Here is a 20,924-nt window from a genome sequence, read left to right as displayed (position 1 = left end):
TTGCATTAGTAGTCCAAGCTAAATATATGATGTTATTTCAAGGATTTTTTTTTTTATAGGTCTCACATCCCCGAAAGAGCCTCATTGGAAATGCAGACACTTAATTCTGTGGGACAGACAAAGGCAATAAAACCAATCTGGCCTGGACCAAATGGGCACCACGATGCACAATGAACTGCATACAAAAACGCAGACTAATAAATATTTAAAGAATCGAAGACACTTATGAAAGTTTGTCTCAGGATGCACAAATGATACCTTCATGCAGAATCCTATTTAAATCTCTTACAGAAAAGCCCACTGCACGTTAGTCATGTTAAGTCTCCCTGTGAGAGGAGTGGAAACAACAAAAGGCACCCCCTGCAGTTGTAGAGGTCTAATATTGGCACTCGAAGCAGCTGACGGGCTGTCTCCTGTAATTTTAGCGCACACTGATGCAGAGGAAAGGTTTAATGGGCATTGGTCGGCCTACCTTCTTCTGAGGGCGTAAAGGAGACAGAGCAGAGCGAGCAGAGAGGGAGGGGAGCAGAGGGAGAGGACAGTGTAGAGAGAGAGAGAGAGAGAGAGAGAGAGAGAGAGAGAGAGAGAGAGAGAGAGAGAGAGAGAGAGAGAGAGAAAGGCAGCGTGTCAGGGCTGCTGTAGCTCAGAAATAAAGTCAGGCAACTATCTGGATCACTATGACTCTTTTAACACTTGGACTGTATCTGCCACTGTGGTTTTGTTATGGCCTGGCTCAGTCCTCTTTTCTGGACACCTTTATTCCATTCCCTGCAGGTAAGAATATTGTAATTTTGAGCCTGTCTGTGAGTGTGTGTGTGTGTGTGTGTGTGTGTGTGTGTGTGTGTGTGTGTGTGTGTGTGTGCGCGCGCGCTGTACTGTACATACAGTACTATGCATGCACAGGTGCTGAAAGCGTAGACTGTAAAAGCATGGATACTAAATGAACTAGTTTTGGGATTCAGTTGGAGCTCATTATCTATAATAAGTGTTATCAACTACACTTGTTTTTATTTTCTTGTCGCGCATGAGATAGACTGAACATGTCTCTATAAATAGCGAGACCAGCTCCAGTCCTTCAGTAAGAGGCACAGGCACTTCAGAGCAGTTTTGAGCTTTAAGAACTCTGCTTGCGGGTATCATGATTTGATAGTTTGCACCTGTTTCCTTGTCGCTTATGTTGCTCCTGCATGTTCTAACCTCTTTGACTTGTCCATTTAGTTTGCTGTATGTGTGGGATATGTGTTGGTATCATGTCACATTATTTGTACCTCAATTACCCGTGCATGCCCATGTGTCATTAATAAAGCATTACTCTTCTTATTTGTAGAAGGGGTTTCAAGTTCAGCTGTTAAGACAACATAAACATGACCTCTTCTGACTGTCTTCTTCTAATTTTGAAACCTGGCATCATCGCCGGTGTGACTGACTGCATGCACAGCTCTCAGAACCGAGGAGCAGCAGAGGAGATTCAGCCCATGCTGTTTACTGAGTCCGCCTCCACCCCCACTGTTTCCTCCACCCCCTGCACTTTGGCGCCGCGACACTCATGTAAGTCACGTGACTTTCTATTGTGGAATATCTGACTGTTGATATGTCCTTGGAGGGGGGGGGGGGTTCCAAACTGCCCCACACTTACTGTTTCTTGACCCCCGAATTCTACTTTTAAAACACTCAGATGGTGGAACATGTTTGCAGGAAGAAATGATTTTACAAGTCTGAATTGTTATGTCAAGAATGGGATGAATTGAACTTCTTTGACAAACTTTATCGACTTAAAAAAAAAAATGTAAAGCTGTAATTATTGTGACTTTTTTATCTAAACAGCATTTTTCAAAGCTTTGAAGAAATACATAATTGTATTTTTATTTTTACAGAATGAAGACATTCGTGGTGGTGAGTCAGAGCCGGGCAATGAGGCCTGCGTCCGAGGCCCCCGCGGACCTGCTGGTCCCTCTGGCCCTCAGGTAGAATCCAGACTATTCCCACACATCATGGTTAATCACAGCATTATTAATATACCGGTACTGTAGATCTTAGCATCATTACACCACTCCAACATACCCCCCACAATTTGGCTTACGCAGGATTCACCGTCAGTATGGCTAAATCACAGACAGTCTCTGGTGTTACAAGGTGTTAGGAATTAGTACTCCAACAACAAATTAACCCCATATCCTCTTCATCTTGAGAGTTCCTGCAAAGCAGGAGATGGGGATTTCTCTGGCCCATGCAACACAGCAGCCCATTAACGCTCTACATTTAGCTCAGACACAAATAGCCTTTTTCCACTGGCTGCCAGTGCCCCACACATCATTCTCAGAAACTGTCCGAAGAGCTGTCTGCCTGGACAGGAGTACTGGGTCGCGTAAATTCCAGGGATTACCATCATGTGTCCATGTGTTTGTGTACTCTGGTGATGAAAGTTTTGGTTCAATAGGTGCTTGCAAACCCAACCTCGTCCTCTGTTAGCCCGGCATACTGTAAGCGAAAAGCAGATTTACCAAACGATGAGATTTGCCCATCTCAGGCTGTCACAGCACCAGCTGGACTGAAGCAGCGTTCCAGTTTATAAAAAAAGAGCCACAAGGCACTTTTTAAATCAATAGTGACCACTCAGCCTTTAGCTAATTGAAACTGCAGCTGTGGCCTCCCAGAAGTACACATGACTTTATGGTGGGATGTTGTGGACAACAAAACTAATTTAGATACTGTAGATATCTCTGAGATTTATGAGCATATGCAATCATTTTATTGTTTTTTTTATCAGGGTCCACCTGGATTACCTGCAATAGAAGGGTCCAAGGGAGAAAAGGTAAGCAGTTTACAACCCCAGTCTCATCTCATTTATGTAGCTCATTATACATTTTAAGAGCTACTCATTATTTTATAAGCTCAAATTGAATTGACCTGTTGTGCATGACTGAAAGGTGATTGCTGGAAAGTGTATTAAATAGATGCTGTCCTTGTCTCCTCCTCCGCATCCTGTTGTCAGGGAGAAATCGGAAGACCTGGGCAAAAGGTGAGAGTCTCCATTAATCACTCCATATTCTCCGCTAAGTGGATTTACTCAAATATGAGACACAGTGCCTCCGCCTGCTCGCTAGCTGTAACTCAGAGCGCTGCCAGTTCCTGGTTGTGGACATCAAGGAATTGTGTGGAAGTACAACCTTGACAGGAGCACAGATACACTGACAGGATGCAAGGGAGGCAGAGCTGCTGAAACGGGCTGTTTCGATGGCAGAGGGATGGTCTCCTCTCGCTATTGACCCCTCAAAGACATCCAGCATCATGCCTCTCTGTCAGATGGCCCTCCCTTTCTATTAGAAATGCAGGAACGAGCGCACACAGCTTTATTGAAAGCTCAGGACACAGTGTTTGATCGGAGCAGGCGGAAGAGAAGTGACCTCCATCAATGATCGGTCTCTGTGGCCGAGCAGCAAAAGCGGCCCGGTGGGAGAGCCTCACTGGCTGGTGGCCTGACAGAACAGCTTTGCAGCACTGCAGTGCAATTTAGCTTAGTGCTTCAGCCAGGTCATAAATCATTTTATTTCCCACAAGCACGGGCTCCTGTTCTATATACAGCCCATCATTTAATTAAAGAGAGTAAAGTGACAGGGCTCGTTAAAGTCATTCTCCCCCCACATGTGCAGCAGCGTCTGATAAATACTGTAGCTAGCAGGCTGTCAGCTTATGCAGCAAGTCCTGCACTTATATTGCTTTTCTTTCTTTCTTTCTTTCTTTCTTTCTTTCTTTCTTTCTTTCTTTAAGCTGCAAAGCTAACATAAGAAGCCCTGATTATATAATGAGGTAACTGCCTCTTCAGCTGTGGCAGCGATTGTTTTATTAGGTATTTCTACATCTGAGATCATGTGTTAAAAGCGATGTCTCCTGTTAGGGTCGGACAGGTCCTCCTGGACTTCCTGGGAAACAGGGACCAGCTGGATGGCTTGGACCAAGTGGGCCCAAAGTGAGTAAGTCAGAACTCATAATGTAGATGATATAATATTTTACATGAGATGAGACCAGTAAGTGCCATTACAAGGTAGGGTAGGTAAGTGTTCGCTCTGATTTGTGTTCAGTCCCATTGGTACAATAAAATACTCTGTTATGTAACAACCTGTTCTATATACATTCCTGATTGTAAAAAATAAGAAATTAACCTTAAATTCAAAGTTTGCACTCATCATTTCTTCTTTGGGGTGTAGGTTTTATTTGGGGATGTGCACCTAAATACATGAAGCCATTCCACATTTGTCTTATTCCTAATGTTTTTCTGTGTGTCAGGGTGAGAAAGGTGACCACGGACTGATGGGTCTGTCTGGAGCCAGAGGACCAATTGGGCCACGGGTATGAGATACATTTGAACTACACTGATCTGGGATAATCTCATCATCACACCACTTTATTTCATCTTTATTTTGTATCTTTAATTCTAGGGTTTACCTGGGTATAAAGGGGAAAAGGTATGTAACCATTTCAGTATTTATCATTTAGTAGAAAATGCAATTGGATATGAAGGGTTCTTGTGCATGTCTTTTTTGTGTGCATTTTAAGAATGGCTTTTTATCTGTTTTTGCAAATGAAGTCTTGATATATAGTTTCATCCAGGCTTAATGTGATGTAACACACTGTCATCTGCTTCATCAGGGTTCTCGAGGTGATCGTGGTGAAGGTGGAGTGAAAGGCGACAAGGTGGGCAGAGTTAGTAGCAGGGTTTATTATTAATGCAGCAGCACTATATATATATATATATATATATATATATATATATATATATAGTGCATATCTGCTGTAAGCAATCTTAGTCAATATTACAATTTACTGTTGTTTATCCGCAGGGTGCGATGGGTTTCCCAGGAATGCTTGGACAGAAAGTGAGAAACACATTCGAACAAGAAGGAGTTTTGAATTTGTTCCGCAGATTTCTAACTTTTCAGAATCTGATCAAATTAAATGTTGAGTTGATGTGGTTTGTTGTGCAGGGTGAAATGGGTCCAAAAGGAGAACCTGGGATCTCAGGAAACAGAGGACCCACTGGCCGACCAGGGAAGAGAGGAAAGCAGGTGAGCAGTTTGTGGGCATGTGACATTCTCTTTGCATTGTTTCAAAACTGCAATATAGTGCGTTATACATGTGCACACAATTATTGAGAACAGTGGGTTGTTGTTGCTCAAATGAAGTTATTATTTGTGTGTTAATAATGATTTCTCTTCAAAATGTCATTTATACCTATGCAAAAATGTCTTAAATGTCAGGATTGAGTATTAGTTTGAAGCTTGTAAACTTTTAAACATAATGTAAAGAACTGTTTAAAATCTGACTAGCTTGTGTATTGTTTCGATCGTGTTTCAGGGAGGGAAAGGAGACACGGGCAGTGTTGGTCCTATGGGACCTGCAGGCCCACAGGGAACTCCAGGCCACCCTGGTCCTCCTGGTTCACCTGCCACAGGTGAGAACGTTTTACCTTTTCAATTTTCCAACAGATTGAAAACTCTTGAGTATACTGATTTTAAAAAAACAACGTATTGTTCATTTACCTACGTCCACTATGAAATGATTGGTTTGTGTGTGGCTCTGCACTTTCTCTGAGAGTGTGGGAAAAGCAGCAAACACCCTCGTCAGCTAAAGGAAGCACACTTTAGACCAGTGTAACACCGGTAGTCTTATTTAGCACCAGAGAAACTTCATCTCCCAAGGTGAAACAAGAGGCCGTCTTCATGACATCATGTGGCTAAAAGGGATTCACAGATGGCAAGCCTCATGACATATCGTATTTCTATAAGCTATAGCCTAACTTTAGCTCTTCACTTTAGTTACTTGGCTCTCAGCTTTTGCTTTGTGTCTTTTTATATGATATTTTTCTCCTCTCTGTTTATGTTTAGGACTGTACATGGTTGGAACAAAGGGTGCACGTGGTTCACCAGGGTCTCCTGGAAAGTGTAGCTGCAGCCCTCTCAGTAATTCTGCATTTGATGATTATCCTTCCAGAGGAAACTATCTCAAAGTACCGGCGGTGAGGAATTAAAAGTCTTGTTGAAAGTATTTTGTAATATACTGAATCATTTGACAAATTACTTAAAAAAACTCAAAATATCTAAAATGTTAAGGTTTTTTATTATCAAAATGTTATTCTGTATGTATGTAAAATCTCTGATTCCATAAAACTACATGTTATATTTACTTGTGAGTTTTTAGAAACCCATGGGTTATTGGGTTTTTAATAACTTTTGAGTTAATTATTTAGAGAGATAAAAGTACGCCTATTGGGGACATGGATATTGCTTCCAGAGGCATACTGCCAGTGGAGATATTACATTTTGATGCTTGATATCTCAAAAATGCATTCCAACGGGACTCCAACCATATAATTAAAAATGCAGTAAATATTGAACTGTCAACTTGACTCATTCAGATATTCGTTGTAAGCAATGAGGAAGAACTGCAGCGCCTGCACACAGATAATGCGCTTGCATTCCGCAAAGACCAGAGATCTCTCTATTTCAAAGACATTGATGGCTGGCTGCCAATCCAGGTATCAGTGCATTCAGCACAATCAGATGGCTTCATCTTGTTTTGCACATTTTCTTTAAAGCAGTTTTTCCTTTTTGTTTAACTTTTTTTAAACTCTGTTAAAGACTTTTCCATTCCAGTTGACGCCGTACCAGTCCATGGAAAACGCACCTGATGATGAAGGTTACTGCGGTGACGGGATTGTGCAGATTTCCAGCGGGGAGGAGTGTGATGACAGCAACAGAGTCGTCACTGACGGCTGCGTCAGTAAGTCACGTTTGGTGCTCTATAATAGCTCCTGAGTTTTACTTTGCGGTACACATATAACATGACCCCTCCACCTATCTCCCCTTACCACAGAGTGTAAACACGCTTACTGTGGAGACGGATACCGCTATGAGGGGGCTGAGGAGTGTGATGGAAAGGACTTTGGATACCAGACATGTAATTCATATCTTCCAGGGTAAGCACAGTATACAACTATAGGGCGGGGCGATATGGAGCAAATCAAATCAAATCAAATCATCAGTAATGTGAAAATAATAACTAAGTGAGTAAAAGCAAATAATAGAACTGTTAAGTTCAGAAAATTAAATAATTTTACTGAAATGCAGCCTTTAAAACCAGGAAAAGACAACACTTATGCCATGTCACAAAAGTGTTTTGTTGCCATGTTCAACTGACAGAAAGTGTTGCTTCTCCTGTTATTCACAGGTCATACGGTCACCTCAAGTGCACACCACACTGTGTTATTGACTCCACAAACTGCAAGTACTTCACCTGAGGAGGAAGCTGGACAGTGCAGCGGGATCCTCTGTGTGTTATTTGGAATATTTTCATGCAAAAAAAAGATCAATCATGCTCCAAGGAAGAGACTCTGAAGGTAGAGGCAGCCAATGGTTCTATGATGAAAGAAAAAAAAACTAAACATATATTACATATAACTCGTCTGTATTGCTGCTGAAATGCCACGTAGCTCCCCGGAGTTATAGTCGGTGAGCGGAGGTGAAAAACCTTCACCCACACTTAGGAAATGCACAGGACAACTGCACTCAGTCTTAACAAGCAGGACTTAAGACTGGCCTCGTCACCATGAATCAGCCTCTGGATGCAACAGTTGTGCGACAGCCATGCCGAGACTTAATTAAGTGCCAGTGGGAGATGTTGCAGAGGAGCAGTAGCCTGTCCAGAGGAGTATTAATCTTGACCCAGTTACTGCTGAGAAAGAGAGGCAGTAGGACATCCAGAGCCGTGGCCTCAGGTATTCTACTGCAGCGTCAATGACATTGCACAGCATTTGCATGAGGCTGGGATTACTGAGACCGTGACAGCAGCTGTCACTATCCAAGCATGTAACCCGTCACTTTACCTACTATTGCCCACGACCAGGCCCGGACTGTGTAGTCTCAATATCACATCAAGAATTTCAGTTGTAAAAGGTAAAGCCAGGCATATAGTAAGATCAATATGTACGGTTCGGGATGGCGGTGCATGAATTATGCCGACTTGGCTTCCTCAGCTTGTGGTGGTACCGTGCTTGACAGAGACATTCAGTCTGGACAAGGTTTCATAAATCCCTCCAAAAACTTCTCAGGAACCAACAGGTAATGTAGCTCCAAACAGCACCTTTCACAGGCACCAAACCCCCCCAAATGCTCTCTTTGTAAATTAAATGGCAGTGACTGTACGCTGTAGCGCACAGGTTACTCAAGTGTCTTCCCTGTGCTTCAGTGAGAAATGAAATATACTGTAAGTGAAGGCTTGAAACTGTTAAATACGTTCTTAATTTTCTCACTGCACAGGAAAGGCTGGGATAGTCTGTAGCTGCTCAAGGGGGAGGAATTTCACTTCCAGTCCGTCCTATGGTCATGTATTTACTCTAATACCTCTTTATCTTTGTCTCTTCTGTCTTACAGTATATACAGCAACAGAGAAACGCAACAGTAAACTTAACAGTGTAGATGTAGTCTGCTGTATGTTTGGCACCAATGGTGAAAATGACTTGCCAATATAAGCTGACATTTTCCATAAGCTACTGTATGAGTGGCAGTGCCAAGGGAGACCTGTTCTCAGCCATACTTCGATGTAGTCAGGTGTTATAAAGTGAGATAAAGACTGTTACTATATCGTCTCCGCATGCTTGTGATACCGTGCTAATGAATATGAAACGCTTCCTCTTTGTTTTGTAAATCCTCGCATTCATCAGCGTAGCAGGTGTCTTAAGAAATGTCAGTCTTGCTCTGCCTAGAGTGTAGCTACTGTATGTATGACACACCTAATATGATAGTGATGAATTGTGCCACGCACAAAGCTGAAATACCTTTCGGAAGCTATGTTGAATGTTCTGTATGTGGCCTGTGCTGCTGTGCTGTATCCTGTATTGTGTATGCACAACAATGCTGAAACATAACATGCATGTGGTAACGTTCTGTAAAGGCTTTATGAAATATTGTATGCACTGTGACTGGGATAGTGAAAGTTCATTTTTGTTTTATTACTCTGGTATGATTTATACAGTAGTTGTGGATAATTAAAAAAATAAATAAAACAGGAATTTAAATCATTCAAACCTGTCAAGTCATTTTGAAATGTTAGTCAGCGGCTTTGCTTCCTGTGGTGTGAGCAAGTGGTGACAGTGATGGGGAGCTGTGCAGAAAGCCAGTAGACAGTGATACAGATGCTATTGATGTTCTTTCAGAGCACTCACTGTAAAAAACAAAGAAGACAAAGCTGATATCTATCAAGTGGGGGGGGGGGGGGGAAGATGCTGTCAGCAGCTTCTTGCAAAGTGCTGCGTTAGACTGAATAGTTGACAGACCACACAGTGAACTCGCTGTTTTATCAGACATGGCAATGGGTTTTTTTCAGCTTTTGATTCTGTCTCGATGAAGCCCCCTCACAGCTGTGCCCGGGCATGAGGCACAGTGATATAGGTTGGGCACGGGCAGCCAGCCAATGTTGCAGCAGAGATGTTTGAGGCTGGAAGCGACCATATAACTCCATTAGCATGTCGTATTTCTTTTCTAAATCACATCAGGACAATTTGTCTGCCGAGATGCCCGAGTAAAAGCTTACTGTGGCGTATTTATCCCTTCATGTGCATTCCCCTGACCGGGCCAATCAGATTTGTACCACAGATGTCTCAATACAGCACTAAATGTCGCTGGAGATGCAGTGACCAACCTGATTCTACTGCTCTGTAATGAAAAGATCTGCTGTGCCCCCCAAGTAAAGTTAACTACATGTGGAGTTTGGGAATCTTGAACAGTTACCTTAGGTGCAAGTGAATTTATGAACTAACAGCTGTTTGATGTTATTTGATTGCTTTTCCCTCAAATAAAGACACTGGTCATGCCGGATCAAGCAGGATCTATTTTGAGCTCTCACAGACATTAAGTTGATGAGCTGAAATCAAACACTTTCTTCCAACAAAAGGTTATTTTAGTGCAGGTTGGCTGGTGTAACATTACAGCTGTGGCAGTAGGGGTGATGCAAAGGAGCCCACGGAGACAGGAAGCGGGCAGCTGTTATCCCAAGGCAAAGGAAAATCCCTGACCTATAAGGAGGAATGGCTGACATGCAGGGTGCTGTAGGCCTGGCAGAGGACACACTGCTGCTGCACATGCAAAACACTCTTAGCAAGGTATGCAAAGGTGTTATTTGAGCTCAGTGTGGCACTTTAGTTTATACCAATAACACCTGTGCAGATTTACTATCTATTGCTTACTCACGGGTTTGTTTCAAGCAAAAATATTAAGGTGTCAGTGTTAATTATACACTCAAATTGTGTTCAGGAGCATGAGTAAATGGCCTAATAAATAGAAACGTTCATGTTACCTCTGGGCTTCTTTCCTATGCAAAATATAAGACAACCTATGTGAGTACGACAGGACTGGACACACACTAAGACAACTTCATTGTTTATTATGTAAAAATCAAATAGCATCTTATATACAGTCGTAGAAAAAAACTAATCAAATGTTTGCAATATTACAATATCATATTCATTGGAATTGACTAGGATGTAAACCTGCTGCTAATGCCTCACTTCAAGAATTATTACAGTATGTATTCCTGAAAAAAACAAAAAGGTTGAAAAATACGAGATATGTTTTGGTAAAAAAAAAACACAAACAAAAAACAAGCCTTATGAGGACGTTCCTGCTTTGTCTGAACGGCTCAGTGACTCCATGGACAAATCGAGTCTTACAACTTGATTTTTCATTGTTGAAGCGACATCATAAAATATTAAGTACGGTTGGTAATAACACTCAAGTGTATGAGATGATGAAACCTATAGAGTAGACTAGCTGAATGTCCGTGTTCATTATTAGTACAGAGATGGAGAAACAATGTATTGAACGTTCTATCCCCCCCCCCCCCATTAGGATTATTTATTAACTTGGTTAATTTAAGGCCTTGGCCTATATTCAGTTTCCATTGGCACCTATATTACTTAACACATAAATCCATGCAATCAATAAAGGTGCTCTATGGATACAAACGCCCAAACATTCACACGAGAGCTGGACTGCAATGATCCCCATGACATAAATGCGAACTCTATAACTTAAGACGTAATAAATAAAACATTGTGAAAATGCATTGTATGCATAGGTTTGTGCAGAGGATGTCCACACAAGTATTCAGCAGTTGTCAGTAGTTTAACAGCTACACTGTATCATTTTGTTCTTGTGTGTTGTGGTACTGTAGGCAGCAGAGGCTAAAGCCAGTCACATGACAGCTCCTTTTTGGTCCCTCGGAAAAGTCTCCAGAGCTTATAGCTCATAACATTTTAGCAAAACATTGTCAAACTGCAGGATTTATATTAAACAGATTCAGGGAAAGAAAAAAACTAATCCACATATATTATAAATTCCTAACTTTAACAGTCAGTGCAACTAACTTTTTACCTAATACAATAAAAAAGTTAGCAAATCCATCACATACTTAAAGGCATATATTGGGCAGTGGAACAATCTGACATTTTGTCAAATAGTGCTCTCCATTAGTCGCAAGTATCACCCCCAATTCATGAATCTAAGGAAACAGGAAAACCTTGATTAAAAATGTCTTTGCGTTCCGATAGGGGAAATCACAAGTAAACTTTCCAGGGTAGTTACTAAAGCAAAAATACCTTGTGGTTATGTACCTGTACATAAAAAAAGCCACAATACAGCCACAAAATGTGCACCACAAACAAATGTCACCAAGACTCGTTATGGTTGGAGTCTGCATAATACGGGCGTAAAATCCCTACTGATGGTGTTTTAAACAAGACCCGGAAACTCGGGGTGAAATGTCCTAATTGTTAATGTTTGTTCCCAAATACAGACAATAATACCTTCTTCAAACCTGGACCCTCTACTGTGGTAGAGTTTAACAACCACTGGAAACACCTCACACTGACACGGGACACGCTCACACTACTTTGTACACAAAATACACAAGATCTGGCACCGTCATTCAGCAGTCGGCCACTACTCTGCCCCTGCGCTCAGGTTCTGTCCTTCCTTGTACTCTGATCCTCTCCTTGTTCAAGTTTCACACCACTTCATCAGACTCCAGGTTGTATTCTTCATATAGGGCATCTAGGATGGCCAGCTGCTTCCCCATGGCAGGCAGGTACACTCCCAGGTCCTTGTGAATGCCGCTGGTGAAGCTGCCTTTCATCTGGTCGCCCTCTCTCGTCACTAAGGCGGAGGCGAAACTTTGATAAGACGGGGCGGCTCTCAGCGCCAACTGGGGAAATAGAAGCATGCAATAGTCACACTCCAGTAACAGATGAAGCTCAGAGGGGAAACACATTGGTAAGTGTGAGGAATACGTACAGCAAAGACGCCTCGCACAACCCATCCGTGGTACTGCCGAAGGGTCTTCCCATAGGCGTTGTCTGGGTGAGAGAATAGACAGAACTTGATGAATCTTGAACATGCATTAAGTTCCACATATTTTAACTTGTTTGTAGATTTGCGTATCGTAGAAATCAGACTCACTTAGCGCTCCTTGGATGTCTTGTTCTCCTGCATTGACCTCTGACAGGAACTCCTTGAGGAACTTCAGGCCTCGTCCGAGCCACAGCAGAGCCTCGGTGGCAGAGTTGCGCATCCGGGCGTTGTCTGTCCGCACTTCATGCAGCACGATGGACTGTAGTGTGGGGAAGCTATCGGGGTCTGACATCAGCTTCTGGTTAATTTTCTACAGGGTCAAAGAGACGGGGTGATAAAGTGACATGAACAGGAAATAGATCCTGATTCTACTCCATGCCATCATCATTACTCTGATTTGACAAAACTAACCGCTCAATAAGTTAAATGATCTAATGTACATCGACAGAATAAGAATAAGAGGATTAACAAGCCATAAGTCTCATTTTTTTTTTTTTTTAAAGCTGCACAAGGCGTCAACCAGTATTACAGCAAATCACCTCATTGACATATTATATAGTACATCGTAAAAGTACTCGTTTTGATTCACACTGTGTTAAAGTCAAAAACTGAGACACTTTTTTAAAAACTATGTCATCACTTCTCTTGTTAAACAGTGAAATCTGCTTTAAGACAACACATCATTGACATGCACTCATACCTTGATGTTTCCAACAAAATCCATTTTAACTGGCGCAAACACTGTGGAGCCCAGCTTGTCTGAGAAGAGAAAATCCATGATCATTTCTTTGTTGCTTATGAAGGAAATATTCTTAGTTTTGTGCTCTATGATTAAAGGCCGTACAATGTTAAAAGTCAGTCATGGCGTTAAGGATATCAAACACAGATATCGCATCAATTTGAACACGGCTGGACGTGAGCATAATTCTGGTAATTTCAGATTGAAATGTATAGTTATTAATAGCGATCCAATGTTTTTATTTTTATTTAAAGAGGACCATTATAAACAGGCATCTTGTTATGATGCTGGTTAATATGAAACATATGCGAGTTGGCCAGGCTAACATAAACCTATGTACAAATTGAATTCTGTTTAGATTTATCTGCAAATCTCTCGTACCACCAAGAACATTCTTTTAACGACCAAAATTCATAATGCCACCTCCCTTCCTAATTATTGGTCCGAGTCTAATGAAGCTCTTTTTATCAAACATCCGGCAATTTCCCTACACAATTATCAAACAAGAACTGTCGTTTTAAAAGTCTTGCACCTTGTGTCATATTGTTACTGTGACTGTGAGTGACCACCTTCATCGGTCTGTGTTAGACTGTGTAGAATGTGTAGTGCAGACAGACAAGGACACACGCAGCCACATCAACATGTATGAGGTAACAATACAACTTAAGAAAACATAAAACATACAACATAAAACATACAGGTGCAGGAGGAAATAATGAGGCCATGAAAGAAAAGGATGATGATGAACCCAAGACAGAAAGCTGCCACGTTATTAAATACAGACAGAGCATGCACAAGTGACAAGAAAACAACAGCAGGAAGAACTTTTCCTTATAAAAGCCATGAAGGGTGAAATGACCACATGTGTAGCATTATGTGAAAGAGGGAAAGATTTAAAAGAAAAGGAGAGACTGAAAGTGACCGGCCTACCTAATACAGGTACTATTGCATAGCATGAGTCCAAAAACTCTTGTGTAGGGATACCATTGTCGTCGTCCAGTCTTATATCACTAAATCTAAAAAAAGTAGAACAGATTCAAACAGGAGAATGTATTAGAGGTAAGTACGCCATTTCAATTTTTATTTGATCAACTCAAACAGAAAACAATAAAAAAGGGTACAAACGTCAAAACCAAGCCAGAGAAATGATTCACACAGTGTCATGCGATTCAATGCCTGACAATACCTGAGACTATTCCACTACTTGTTCTACAATTTAACAGTTTTTTTTTTGCTAATGTTAATGATCTTAAGCAGTCTGATCAATTTTGAAAAGACCAAGCAAAATGAACATAACGTCGTCTCCATCTTGCAGCGACTGGTTAAGTCAGACAATGATTTTCTCCATTATAATAATGTTTTACGTCATAACTAAAGATTACAGAGTTGATTATAAACACGCTAGTCTATTATTCAGTAACACTCTTCAAAAAAAAAAAGAAAAGAAGGTAAGATACGTTAGAATACAGAGTGAAACAAAAAAACTTTACAAACCCAAATATGAGATGAGGGCCTCTCTGTGTCACGTGATCAAGAGAGAACACACTAATATAAAACACTTACAACGACATCATAAAATGGATTAAGTTAAAAATCTCCAAACCTGTTATTATATACTTATTCTGTGCAACACGGGAATACAATTTATATATTTCCACAAACTAAATTACTGTGCAGTTTAGTCAAAAGTTGCAGAAGAAGTGCAGTGCCTCAAAGACAAAAATACTACATATAGCTTGGACTGGTCAACCCTAATACTGTCATAGTGAAATATCCCAGACCATCATACAGTAACGATTGTGTCCTAAAGGATGTGACCTTCCTGAGTAGCATTTTCATACCTGTGACTCATTGTGCTGAAGAAAGTTTCCACCTGCTCTGTGTCTTCCAGCTCTGCTAAATCTCTGGAAGTCTCGCCTTCATGTTGCGCCTCTTCTTGGTCTTGAACAGCTTCCTGTTGGTGCTGAGGCTGAACGGCGTTCACTTCCTCGTTGTTGTTGTCATGCTCTTCTTGACTTTGGTCCACTTTGTGCTTCTGCTCTTGTTTCGTCTCCTCTTGATCATCGGCTTCATTTTCCTCGTCCCCCTCTGCTGGTTGGTCGTAGTGTTCAATCTCAGGGGTATTCTGGGTAGTGTGTAAAGCGGGATCACCTCCCTCCTCGTGGACTGAGCTGTTGCCGTTTGCGGCATCAATGTCTGTGTGACACAGTAGACAAAAAGGGGGTATACAAAATATGGTTTCTGTCAAGATGTTGATCACAGCTGAAGCACAGTTTATCAGACTGGGTGTAGCAAATTCTGAACGCAGCACTTTGATGGCTTGCACATCTATCACGTGGAAAAGACTAACACCTTACTTACAATGCAACTCTTTCAGGTCTCCTAAACATATGTAATATTTTCTAATGTAAATTCAAACCAAAATAAAAAAGGTCTAATAAAAGTGTTTTACTTTTTTTTTAAAGTTCCAACAAACTAAAATACTCATATCTATCTAATAAAAGCAAATCACTACAGGACACCTCATCAGTACACTTACACATATATTATGTGTTAATAATGTATTTATAGTGACACAGCATAACCCAACACAATGAAACGGAAAAGCCTCAGGTCTTATTTTCCATCACCGGCAGTAGCTTCCCCTCACAGGGTTTGCTACTTCTAAAAAAGGGAAAAAGCAATAATGTAACAGGGGAGTCCATCACTGTCTGCTCACTAAAAAAAGGCAATAATCTATCCACATCAGTTCAGATGATGTACACAACCCTTTTACTCTTTGTGGTGTTTCCTTTATGGAATGCAGTAATGCTTTTCAGTTTGGGTTGGGACCCCTGACTAACCTGATGGGGAAGAATGTTGTTCTGGTCTATCTGGCTCATCTGGTGCATCTGTTCCTTCTGCTCCAGAGTCAAGGCTCTGGTTGTCATGTGCAATTTCTTCTCCTGAGGTTTCAGCCAAATCTCTCGATCTGTAATGAATTTCAGTGTTAATTCTAAAACTTAGAATATATAACTGGCATTTGTGTCTAATACCAAAGAACTGCAACATTATTAACAGACTATTATTGTATCACCATAAAACATATGAAAGGGTATTTTACTTTTGCCTAAGTGCTACTTTGACCATCTATGTGACAGTTAATAAATGAGGAAGAAGCAGTGTAGGCAATATAAATACATAAAAAAAAAAAAAAAGCGACCTACTTTTCTCCAAGGTTCTGTTTTAAATGATTGACAGGTTTAATCTGTTGGATAAAAACAACACCATATATAATTAGACAAGCCGTACAGTTTATACTAGATGTTATTCGGTTATCTGAGTAGACAAAGGAGTGGTGACATAAATGTACCTTCTGAGGTTTGATGGCTGCTACTGGAGGAGATTCTGGTGGACTCTGTGTTGTCATATCCGTACTGAAAGTACGGTTTGCTATATGCATGCATTCCTCGAGAGTCTTAAGGAAAGTGGTGCATGTAGACTTCACCATGTTCCCAGTGTCTATGCCCGTCTGAAAAGGGCACACAAACATACATATAAGTAAGTACACTGATTGGTAATGGTATGCTAACAAAATCTGCTCAAATCTATAAAGCAAAGTTTGAAAAAAGAAAACGTACATGTGATAACATTTGCTGCCTGTCTGGTCTATTAGTAAGCAAACAATTTGATGTCTTGCAAGTTGCAAATGGGCTGCCCTATACTGCAGTTTCACAACAACAGCAGCAGCTACTCTTATTTCGTCGGCTCATCCTAACCTTAACCTTACCTCCTCTGTGTCTCCTAGCTCATCATTCTCCTTGATCTTGTTTACTTGTTGTAGAAGAAGGTCACAGTACAATCTGAGTTCTGACATCTTAGTTTTAAGTGCATCTGTGTTCTCCTGGAGCTCTGTAATAAGACAGCAAATAAGCCAAGGTTTGAGAAGACGTTCACACTATTTTACAATAGAATAGTAGCTGTGTAAATGCAATCCATGTCAGATGAGGAGGTTATGACATCCAAATACCTTTTTCTCTTTTTGTCCGGTTGTCTGTAAGGCAAGCTTTGGCGGTTCCCAGTGCCACCAGCCATTTCTGCCTCTCTGCTGCATTGATGGCTCTGAGGTAAAAGTACTGCTCTCCTGGTATGGTCAGGTCAACTCGTGTAGAGTCTGAGGAATGAACTAATAAAACAAGGAGATATGCTTGTCAGGATTACATCCAAAAAGCAGTAGAAAGTTACTCACACACACTTTCACAATGAAACACAGTAGACAGGACAAATTGAGAAATACCGACCTTGGATTTCACAAACTGAAATTTTAATGCTGCCTTTGCAACCTTTCAAGGCATCTTCTTGAGAGTCATAGTAAGACAAAGTTCCTCCATCAAGCACAAACCAACGAGGTTGCCAACCTGAAAAAAAAGTATTTATACATTTTAGATCATGCAACGTTGCCGTTTAAGTTTAGTATGGGTACTGAATTTCGAATATTGAAAATCAATTGGTAAAAGTCAATATAAAACCACTTCATCTAGCTTCACAAGTTGGAAAGAGTTAACCCTTACGTTAGGTTAGCAACAGCTAATCAGTAGTTAAATCAGATTAGAATGACAGATGATGGAAACAACCTTAATTAGATAGCGCAACCCGTTAAGACTTAATAAACAAGGTTAACTTCTTATTCGTTAAACAGTTAACCTAGCAACGTCAAAGAGAGGCTAACGTTAGTTAATTCAAAGTGATGCATAAGCGCCGACAGTTGAAGGCTGACGGTTGCTAACGTTAGCTTGCCCATTGCCTGTTAACGTTATCTCCAACTCAACACAAGTGACGTTGTCATGCTAGCTAGCGTCCTTAAAACGAGCACAATAACCCAAGACACGCAACGACTGTGGGATAAACTTACCACTTATGTAATTGGTCCATTTATGCAGCATTCCTTCCATTTTTAATTATGTGTTTTCGCCGTTCATTACTTGTTTATCAAAACAAGATATGATGCACAGCTGATTGCAGCGACTCCATCGGGCCCCGAGTGTGAATTGTGGCGTAACGTCCAAGGCTTTGCATCTCAGCTACGTAGATAAAAGTGCGTAAACTTTTCCGTGAATCGAGCTCTAAGCTCTTACAAGAGAAGCTAACGAGGTTCCTCCCATTTACATCAGAGGGATTTAAGCACTGTGGGTGTGGATTGTAGTGATTGACACAAAAAGAACCAATAGAATAAGAGAACATAGACCAAAGGCGGGGCTTCAGAATGATTTTATCCAATTGTAGAGGGAGGAGGGCAGACTCGCCGCACAACAGTACAGTTCATGCAGAAGTTGGGTGCCACGTAGTTGGCATTCCTGCAATGTATATTTATTTTAGGATCTGCATTTAGCTTTTTAAAATGTTGCGAGTAGGGGAGCTATTGCCGATCAAAATGATTATTTTTTCTATGTGTTTGATATTGCCCTCACTGTTAGTGTTTGTCACCGCGGGGAAACTGCCCGAGCCAGAAGTGAAAATTGAAGTTTTACATAAACCCTTCATGTGTTACCGTAAGTCAAAGTATGGAGACATGCTTCTTGTTCATCACGAGGGATTCTTGGAGAGTAATGGCACGCTGTTTTTTTCCAGGTAATGAGATAGAAACTGTAGGCCTAAAAATGCTGCATGTGCAAGTTTCTTACACTCTTTCTGCAGAAAAGTCACTGCTTGTTATTGCTGTAAAAATCAATGTATCTAATTGAGTACACTATGCTGCACACTATTCATCACTTGTCGGTGTCTGTGCCATTGTACATTCAGACCTAAACATTAACTGGACTGTCCTTATAGGTGGCAGCCATTAGACTCTTATTGTACATATTTGTCATATCAATTTTGTGTGTACTGGACTTTTCCTTTTTAAAGAAAACTGTGATGGATCTTTGTGACTCTTGGCAGCCGCAAACATGGGGATAACAATCCAGTCTGGTTCACTCTTGGGAATGGAGAGGTGCTCAAGGGTTGGGATAAGGGTCTGCAGAACATGTGCACAGGAGAGCGCAGGAAACTGACCGTCCCTCCATCTCTGGCATATGGCAAGGAAGGAAAAGGTAGTGGTACACTATTTGTAACACAAAAATACATGTTAGAGAGGGTCTGTGGATTATGATCCCCCTTGTGTTCCACCATAAAATATGTGCTTCTTATATGTATGATATATGTACTTTTTTCCCCCAGGCAAGATCCCTCCAAGCAGTACCCTTATTTTTGACATTGAGCTCATGGAGATCCGAAATGGTGCCAGGTCGCACGAGTCTTTCCGGGAGATGGATCTCAATGATGACTGGAAGCTCTGCAGAGAGGAGGTGTGACATTCTTTTAAACTGCTTTTCTTTTCCCAGAGTGCATAGATGTATTCATATTTCTCATTGCTATGTCATTGTTATTCTATCTTCACTACAGGTGACAGAGTACCTGAAGAAAGAATTTGAGAAGCACGGCTACTCCCCTAATGACACAAACCATGAAGTGATGGTAGATGACATCTTCAAAAATGAGGATGAAGATGAAGATGGTTTTATATCTGCGAGGGAATTCACCTACCAACACGATGAGCTCTAAAGGACTGATTTCATCTACTTAAAACTAGCGTTTGTTTGATGAATATCCTCCTTAATAGTGACCTGAAGTGAGGAATTGTGAATTAGTTATTGGGCTTGTTTTTTTACATTGCAATTTAACAGTATTGTTTTCCTTTTAGTTTAACATTTCATGGAAAATTAGATCTCTAATTATTTTATATCTCCATTCTGCACTGATGTCACCACAGATTAGGCTACAGTATTGGACTTTTTTGTTATTGATTTTATTAAAATGAACAGTTTTGAATTAAAAAGAGCATTATGTTAATTTATTTGTATTATCTTTACAATACATGTGCGGAACACTGAACCTGTGTAGGTCTACTGTATGTAGTCAGCCTTGGTGATGTTATACTGGATGATGGTAGTTTTTCTGTGTACGTCTTCATTAATCACTAGAGGGCACTCTTGTCCTAGACTTGTTGTATCATACTTACAAACCTTGATCAAATCCCAAAACAAAACAGCAACTGTGTACCGTCAGGGTTCCCTCTCATTCAGTTTCTAGATGTCCCTGTGTCTGCCAGATCAAAATGAGTACAGTCACATATCAATTCATGTCATCAGGTTTGAATCACGGAAAAGTACGCAGGAGGCTTATATAGAAAGGTTTCAGTCACTTGCAGTGATGGATTCTCCAAATTATGCCTTTAAGGAATACCATTGAATTTATTTTCATGTTTTTTCAGTTCATATAACCAGTAGTGAGCCTTACGCAACCATCACATTCTCTCAATGGCATGCACAATGAACATTTTGCAGTGAATAAACAAATATTTCCTAAAACAGTATCTAAAACGGTCTTTTTGAACTTTGAGTAGGAAACAACGTTTCTGAATCGTTATTTAAGAACAATCCATAAAAAGAAAGGGGAAAACCCCCGTCATACTCCGCTCTATTAAATTATACTCACTGCATGTCAAATATCATGTGAGTCCACAAAGACAACTTCCTATTTGTTTTCCATTTAGTTATGAAAAAAGAACTAGCTGGGATCATTGATTACTAAAATAAGAAGTTGTAAAAACAAGATGTTATATACTCTTTAGTAAACTATCTTTATCTATAGGCAATCACAGACTATGTAACGTACAATAAAGCTTTATAACAGGCAGAGCAGAAGTAGCATACGGCTCAATGCTCTATCAGTAGGCAGTAGGTAGGACGAAATCAGCTGTGCAGCATCAA

General features: G+C 40.7%; 3 protein-coding genes across 4 annotated transcripts; 2 read left to right on the top strand and 1 right to left on the bottom strand.

The window, feature by feature from the left end:
* Nucleotides 1–568: 568 nt before the first annotated feature.
* colq (collagen-like tail subunit (single strand of homotrimer) of asymmetric acetylcholinesterase) lies at nucleotides 569–9,073 on the top strand. 2 transcript variants are annotated; one of them, XM_029451044.1, is made up of 17 exons: nucleotides 569–774; nucleotides 1,439–1,548; nucleotides 1,875–1,964; nucleotides 2,768–2,812; nucleotides 2,993–3,019; nucleotides 3,896–3,967; nucleotides 4,285–4,347; nucleotides 4,437–4,463; nucleotides 4,648–4,692; nucleotides 4,839–4,874; nucleotides 4,983–5,063; nucleotides 5,353–5,449; nucleotides 5,883–6,013; nucleotides 6,413–6,532; nucleotides 6,651–6,777; nucleotides 6,871–6,973; nucleotides 7,225–9,073. In XM_029451044.1, the coding sequence occupies exons 1-17, from the start codon at nucleotides 678–680 to the stop codon at nucleotides 7,292–7,294; spliced, it is 1,341 nt and encodes a 446-aa protein (XP_029306904.1). In that variant the 5' UTR covers nucleotides 569–677; the 3' UTR covers nucleotides 7,295–9,073. The 2 variants fall into 2 exon arrangements, with proteins under 2 accessions (XP_029306904.1, XP_029306903.1); XM_029451043.1 differs by having other exon boundaries at nucleotides 6,636–6,777.
* Nucleotides 9,074–10,413: 1,340 nt separating this feature from the next.
* Nucleotides 10,414–18,246, bottom strand: plekha8 (pleckstrin homology domain containing, family A (phosphoinositide binding specific) member 8). Its single transcript, XM_029451042.1, has 13 exons — nucleotides 18,029–18,246; nucleotides 17,418–17,534; nucleotides 17,147–17,302; nucleotides 16,907–17,028; nucleotides 16,490–16,648; nucleotides 16,344–16,384; nucleotides 15,981–16,108; nucleotides 14,979–15,333; nucleotides 14,068–14,153; nucleotides 13,099–13,157; nucleotides 12,507–12,708; nucleotides 12,342–12,403; nucleotides 10,414–12,252 (listed from the first exon to the last, which is right to left on the bottom strand). The coding sequence occupies exons 1-13, from the start codon at nucleotides 18,066–18,068 to the stop codon at nucleotides 12,055–12,057; spliced, it is 1,725 nt and encodes a 574-aa protein (XP_029306902.1). The 5' UTR covers nucleotides 18,069–18,246; the 3' UTR covers nucleotides 10,414–12,054.
* Nucleotides 18,247–18,419: 173 nt separating this feature from the next.
* Nucleotides 18,420–20,527, top strand: fkbp14 (FKBP prolyl isomerase 14). The gene is made up of 4 exons (XM_029451045.1): nucleotides 18,420–18,744; nucleotides 19,054–19,205; nucleotides 19,333–19,460; nucleotides 19,558–20,527. Exons 1-4 carry the CDS (start codon nucleotides 18,515–18,517, stop codon nucleotides 19,714–19,716), a joined length of 669 nt encoding a protein of 222 aa, XP_029306905.1. The 5' UTR covers nucleotides 18,420–18,514; the 3' UTR covers nucleotides 19,717–20,527.
* The last annotated feature ends 397 nt before the right edge of the window (nucleotides 20,528–20,924 follow it).

The sequence above is a fragment of the Cottoperca gobio genome, chromosome 16 (genome assembly GCF_900634415.1).
Source record: "Cottoperca gobio chromosome 16, fCotGob3.1, whole genome shotgun sequence".
Classification (NCBI taxonomy): Eukaryota; Metazoa; Chordata; class Actinopteri; order Perciformes; family Bovichtidae; genus Cottoperca; species Cottoperca gobio.
The sequence above is the reverse complement of the archived record's forward strand: the minus strand, read 5'-3'. Positions and strand labels throughout refer to the sequence as shown.

What these genes read in the sequence shown, in the direction of transcription:
- plekha8 (XM_029451042.1), bottom strand. Translation starts at nt 18,068, where the DNA reads ATGGAAGGAATGCTGCATAAATGGACCAATTACATAAGTG. An exon ending in ACAACATTCTTCCCCATCAG is followed by an intron (nt 15,334 to 15,980) that starts GTTAGTCAGGGG and finishes TGTGTCACACAG; the next exon opens with ACATTGATGCCGCAAACGGC. An exon ending in TTGTGCGAGGCGTCTTTGCT is followed by an intron (nt 12,253 to 12,341) that starts GTACGTATTCCT and finishes CTATTTCCCCAG; the next exon opens with TTGGCGCTGAGAGCCGCCCC.
- fkbp14 (XM_029451045.1), top strand. Translation starts at nt 18,515, where the DNA reads ATGTTGCGAGTAGGGGAGCTATTGCCGATCAAAATGATTATTTTTTCT. An exon ending in GGCACGCTGTTTTTTTCCAG is followed by an intron (nt 18,745 to 19,053) that starts GTAATGAGATAG and finishes GACTCTTGGCAG; the next exon opens with CCGCAAACATGGGGATAACA. An exon ending in ATATGGCAAGGAAGGAAAAG is followed by an intron (nt 19,206 to 19,332) that starts GTAGTGGTACAC and finishes TTTTTCCCCCAG; the next exon opens with GCAAGATCCCTCCAAGCAGT.
- colq (XM_029451043.1), top strand. Translation starts at nt 678, where the DNA reads ATGACTCTTTTAACACTTGGACTGTATCTGCCACTGTGGTTTTGTTAT. An exon ending in CTTTATTCCATTCCCTGCAG is followed by an intron (nt 775 to 1,438) that starts GTAAGAATATTG and finishes CTGCATGCACAG; the next exon opens with CTCTCAGAACCGAGGAGCAG. An exon ending in GTGGAGTGAAAGGCGACAAG is followed by an intron (nt 4,693 to 4,838) that starts GTGGGCAGAGTT and finishes GTTTATCCGCAG; the next exon opens with GGTGCGATGGGTTTCCCAGG.